A 6,000-nucleotide genomic window follows, 5' to 3' on the forward strand; every position below is an offset into this window, starting at 1 on the left:
AGTGGATCAACTTCTGATGGTACTGTCCTGAATTCCACACCTATAATATGTTTGCACATACTGATGAATATGTGCAGCTGATTTTCAGTCCAGTTCCTGTGTGACAGACGCCAGTCTTTCTGCCTGTGTCCTTCCTTAACAATAGAGCCATCCTTCCACTGAGACTGTTTCTGATGAGGCTTCACTGAGCAGTAGATGGATCCCTCAGCTCATCTAATCGTCCTATTTCTAACACATGACTGTCAGAAACTGTTAATCTGCTGCAGCTCTTTAACTCCTCCACTTCTTTTTTTGTAATCTCTTAGTTTCCTCATCTTTTAAGGTGGCACTGCACACCAGATCCAAAGTCAACATGCTGTTATATGATGGAGTTGAACCTGTAATGGAGTTTGATTTAAACCAATCAGCAATTAAGTGAATGATGATGAGCAAAGATGGTGGAGGTGGTGGATGAAGACCCGGACAGCTGTGGTTGGCTCCTCGTATAGAGCAGAGTGAGGTTGTGTTTGCACATTATTATAAAACCATGTTCACCATATATTTTAGCTGCAGACAATAACATGATTTCTTTGCTGTGGTGATTTTATTCCACTTTGGTAAAATGGAAAACCATCATTTCTTGCTGTAATTCACACATTATTCCAAGAGCCTCAACACAAGCCTTGTAGTCCGACCATATATAGACAAATCAATAGTTGTGTTTGTAACAGCTCATGAACATGAATCGTTCCACATTACTTTGAAATCATTGTAAACTAAACTGGAATAAATGAGTGTTTATATATAGTTTTGTCTCAGCTGTTCATACACAGTGTTTCAGTTCTTATCAGAGTCCCACCGTCTCACTGTGGTGAACCTTTAGCTCTGTTGTAAGCGTGTTGTTAGACCAGGTTTCCCTCATTTAAAAATAATCTCTCATTAGAAATGGACATGATGTCTAAGACATAGAAATGCTTATTATGGGTTCACTTGATGTCACTGAAAAGATGCACATGGGTAACGTGCAGGCCATCCAGCTCCGAGGTTTATCTCCTCACCTCGAGTCTGCGACACTCTCTCCGTGTCCTCTCAGATAAGGGCGCGCACATTTCTGCACGATCTTCTAAATTACAAAGAGCGATTCACAAAACAGAAGCTCACAAAACACTCATCACAAACCAAAAATGGCTCCACTGAGCGTCAAACTGTCACCAGAATTTACTGATAATCTAAAGACTCACAGAACTCATTTTGTCTCATTGTGTCTTAGTTTGAGACATAAGTGCATGATCATAATACTGTGTAGTTAGATGAGACAGAGCTGATGCTTGCTCTTAATCATCCTCTTCATGTTTCCCGAGCCTCAGCAGTGGAAGCTACCATGGATAGAAAGACTATGACTCATGTTACGTTCCCCTGGGGGGGTCTAGGCGGTGAGGGGGAAGTAACAAAAGTGACCGGGTCAGAAAAAGGAGTCAAGAGGCGAAACAGTTAAATAAAACAGTTTTATTGAAGTAATTAAACTAAAAGAGACGGACAAGCCGCTATCACCATAAAAGAAACACGAACAAAACTCAGGCGTTGGTCAGTAATGCAAAAAGGTCAAAAGGAAAACGCAGCTCACCAGCTGGAAACACCGCAAAAACACTCAGCTCACTAGCTGTACCCACACAAATGGCACTCTGGCCCAGAGCTCACCTTTCTCTGGGCTTAAATACCTTTAATTGCTGATGGGAGTCAGCTGTACAGGAGGGAAAGGTGGCACCTCAGGCAGAGGAGGTAGTGGGACACGCCCACACAGGCACCCTCGAGAGAGAGACCCTGCTAGGGCCGTAACACTCATCTTAAATCTCAAATCTTTGTCTCCAAAGAGCTGCTGATGTGTCCGATATGATCCACAAGCTTAAACTAGGATTATAAGTGTGTGCAGTGATGTGTGTGAAACCTCTGAGGACTCACACGTGTGTGCTTCAGCCCACACACACATATGAAGCACTGCGACCTCACACAGAAGTGTTTTACACATCCAGCCTGAATCCTGATCATTTCTACAGTTTATTAAGTTCAGCTTCACCTGAACATCAGTGATGAAGCTGCTCTGACTCCATCACAGCTCACAGCTGTTGGAATGAGTCAAACAATGAAGAAGGTTCAGAAACAGCTGATGATTTTACAGAAACATGATGCAAACATGAGAATGGACACATGATTTTTTATTAACAGACACTGTTTATGTTTCACTGTGCATGACGTCATCAACACTGACACCAGGGGGCGCTCATCAGCCTGAGGAAGTGTGATAATGGGGGGAGACGCAGTGTTGTGTGTACTGCAGTCGGACAGAAGGAAAAACTTCCTCCTGAAAACATTTTCATCCTTCCCAAAAGTGTTTGAGTCAAATGTTACAAATATATAAATACAATAAAACACAGGGTCTTACATAAAATTAGTGATGCAGTTGTGCACTGAGCACCTTTCCAATGTTCCTTCCTCAGATGAGTCCAGCTGCTGAACACATTAACATCTGTATGTAAATGTAGCCGAGAACCAACCTGAGCACTGCTGGGAAAATACAAAGGCAACCATCAAAGTGCTGTATTATCTTATTTATTCTGAATGTTGACTTAGATCCACACCACGATTTATGAAACTATAGAACTAAAATAACAACAATCGTCTGCTTCTTTAAAATTTCTTTCATTACATCAAACCAGTGAAAACTGAAAAAAACAAAGAGCTGTTAGCATGTTTAGACCAACTTTGAGACAGAGACTGTAAAGTTCTGCACTTTAAATCCTGCCTGTGTTCCTGCAAATGATTCACACTGAAAGTATCTTAGTTTAGTATTGAGTGAGCCACAAAGCAGCCTGATAGCTTTAAAACAGGAAAAGTAAATGAAATTGACAGTTTCAGTGTAGCTGGATCTATTATTGGGGGGTCATGACCCCCGTAACCCTGCCTGGTCCTGAGGTCAAATCCACCATCTTTGTTTCAGAGCTTCATGTTCTCCCGTGTTTGTGTGCGTCCTCTCCGGTACTCCGGCTTCCTCCCACAGTCCAAACACATGCAGTTAGTGGGGTCAGGTTAGCTGTGAGTGGTTGTGTCTCTGTGTTATTCCACCTTAATAAATGACTTCCTGTTAGCATGAAGTGCTTCTGTAGGACTGATGTCATTTTCATGGTTGGATCATTTAAATGAAGCTGGACTCAGATGCAGTAAATAAGCTGATTGATCATTAATGAATAAAGCTGGTCAAACACATCACGTGGACACATGTGATTGTGTGTTGTAGTATTGATCCCAATGCTGGTATCAGTCCTGGATCAATAACACTGGATGGATGCGTTCAGCATGGAGCCCTGAGCTGTGTTACAGACAAACATGGAAACTGACAGGTCTGTGTCATTCACAGTCTGTAACACTTCTAAACAACAGAGGCTGACCCAAGTGCCTCAGAGCCAGGCACGCTCACATCACAGCTCTCTAAATAAGCCAGTTTCAAAATAAGAGCTGAAAGCTGTGTTTGCTTGTGTTAGCTTATTATTGTGGAGACTAACATTCAGTGATCATGTGTTCAGACTCATAATGATTACTCTCAGAAATCCTGATCTTTGTATTTACTGTGTGTTGGATCAATAACTGAGATTCATGGTATCACACAGCTGTGCTGCTGCTGATGTCAGCACATCTGGAACAATACGAGGTATCTGCTACCAGACTGAGCAGGACGTGAGACCTGTGGACTGTTTAAAGCTGTCCCTCCACAGCTCACTCAGACCTGATGCACACCTCAGTGATATTCTCTGACTTCCTCAGTAGAGACAGAAACCATTCAGATCTGGGACCATCAGCTGACTGATGATGTCACACAGACTGTGTTTTTCAGGAACAGTGATTCTGATGTGAGCCTGCTAGCTGACAGCAGACCTGATGAAAGCACATGTTCACATCTGTGAGGACAGACTGGACTCTTTGACTGCACCTTGGTTCTCCTCAGAGGTCTGTACAGGAGCATGTCCACCCCCACTGAAGATCTCAGTCACTGTGAAACATAGAAAGCTGCTTGTGTGGCCTCTGCCTCACATGTAGATACAGCTACAGGTTTCTCTGTCAGTCAGACTGAAACAGTGTCCTGATGCTGCATCATTCAGCTCTGTGCCCCAGTCAGCATCACTGGGAGCTACCAGTGTTTCTGCCCTTTTCCTGTAACACTACACTCAGCACAGGCTCAGCTGGTATCCAGTGTTGGACTTTGGCTTCAGCTGCTGTGATAGATCCTCTAACATAGATCAGCTCTGCTACATGTTGTTAGATAAGTGCAGCTGCTGTCATGTCCTGATGTTTCTCTGGCTCAGCAGCTTCTCCATCAGAGGTTCACATGGAGCTGATCCAGTATCTCCAGTAACTGTGTTCTGTGCCTCACTGGTTCATCCTTCTGTCTGTGTGACGTCAGTCAGATGTTGAAGTTAAACTCTGTAATCTTCACTGTGTCACAGAGTTCAGTGAGTCCCGTTATTCACAGTATCAATCAGATCATCAGAGAACAGCTGATCAGCAATCAGTGGTGCCAACAGCGCCTCCTGTGGTGAGAGGATGCAATAATGCAATGTAGCATTTTTCCACTCAACACTTGCAGTCATGGAAACTGTCTGTTGGATCTGTGTGACGTTGCTTTCTTGGTTAGAGTTCCTCACAAATGTCCAGATGATTCTTCTAATGAGGCGTCGACCATGTTTGCAGCTCTTTGGAAGAAAACGTCGCCCTTTGCCATCCTTACTTTTCTTTGACTTCTTCAAATGCAGCTGAACTCCAGCTGGTATTTTCTTGGACTTTGCAGCTGTTTCTGGTCATCAGTTCATTCCTGCAAACCTCTGAAGCTGAACAACAATGATGCTGCATTGCTGGCTGATCCCAAAAGGTTGATTCTGTTCATCTGGACGTTTTCAGAAACGTTTGCTCACTGATCAGGTGACTTCTTCAGTCTCAGCTGACTGCAGCTTTACAAGCTTACAAACAGCACATTTGCACAATGACTGAAAGCAGCAGCACCTGATATATATGATACTAATATAATACATATACATATATAATCCATACTAATGATGAAGGAACTGAGCTCACAGTCCATTGTTCATTCAGTGAACTACTCAGTTTATTTTGGGCCTCAGAAATGCTCACTCTGTTTGTACATCACTGTCAGCAATAGACTCATTCTGCTGTGTGGACAGGAACACATGTGACATCACTTCCTGTTTGTTTGTGACTGAAGAAGTTTACAAGGAATCATTTAGAAGAGTTTCAAACATCAACTGATTGAATCCATGAATCTGAAAACGTGTTTGTGAGTGAAAGAGACAGACATGTACAGACTGAACTATCTGTTCAACAGTCAGAGTGTTTCTGTAACAGGAGACACTCTTTACACTCCACTCAGCACAGGGACACTGAGTCACCAGGAGAGCAGAACCAAAACCCAGGATAAAGAGTTTGAGTGAATGTGGTGTTGAAGGTGTGGAGGTGGATCAGAGTGTCAGAGGAGACTCTGTAGAAGGACAGAGTGCCAGCAGGACAGTCCACATACACTGCTGCTCTGTTAGAGACAGAGGAGGAGGAGGAGGAGGAGGAGATGGATGTTTGTATCTTATTGTGCCAGACATGACGAGGACCATTATAATCACAGTACAGACTCCAGGACTGATCATTGTATCCAAACACACAGTCAGCACTGCCTCCTTTCCTTCTGATGCTTCTGTAACTCACTGATATATAAACGCCTCCTCTCCACTCGACCTCCCAGTAACAGCGACCAGTCAGACCATCTCTACACAGCAGCTGTTTACAAACATCAAATCTGTCTGGATGATCAGGATATGACTGAACCTCCTCCACACGTGTCACCTTCCTGTTGTTGTCAGACAGTTGGAGCTTTGTGTTCACTGTGTTTGTGTCGATTGTGAGTTGACAGGAATCTGATGGAGAGAACAAACACAATCCAGCTGCAGTTATTGATCCATCATCTGT

At 43.4% G+C, this 6,000-nt stretch overlaps 1 protein-coding gene across 11 annotated transcripts in view; it reads right to left on the reverse strand.

Annotated features, from left to right (window-relative positions):
- The window catches only part of LOC147336918 (protein NLRC3-like), a 1,139,417-nt gene that overhangs the window by 536,291 nt on the left and 597,126 nt on the right, over window positions 1–6,000 (reverse strand). For 2 of the 11 annotated variants that reach the window (XM_086287132.1, XM_086287131.1), the window contains exon 5: window positions 4,744–5,948. The exons of the other annotated variants lie outside the window; for them this stretch is intronic. In XM_086287132.1, coding sequence (XP_086143258.1) covers window positions 5,410–5,948 — 539 coding nt within the window. In that variant the 3' untranslated portion in view covers window positions 4,744–5,409. Of the gene's footprint in view, window positions 1–4,743; window positions 5,949–6,000 lie in introns of those variants that run through there. 11 annotated transcript variants of the gene reach the window in all.

The sequence above is a fragment of the Aulonocara sp. 'chitande type north' Nkhata Bay genome, linkage group LG3 (assembly GCF_057382095.1).
Source record: "Aulonocara sp. 'chitande type north' Nkhata Bay isolate Kocher_YH1m ecotype deep benthic linkage group LG3, A_spYH_male_GT1.1, whole genome shotgun sequence".
Lineage (NCBI taxonomy): Eukaryota > Metazoa > Chordata > Actinopteri > Cichliformes > Cichlidae > Aulonocara > Aulonocara sp. 'chitande type north' Nkhata Bay.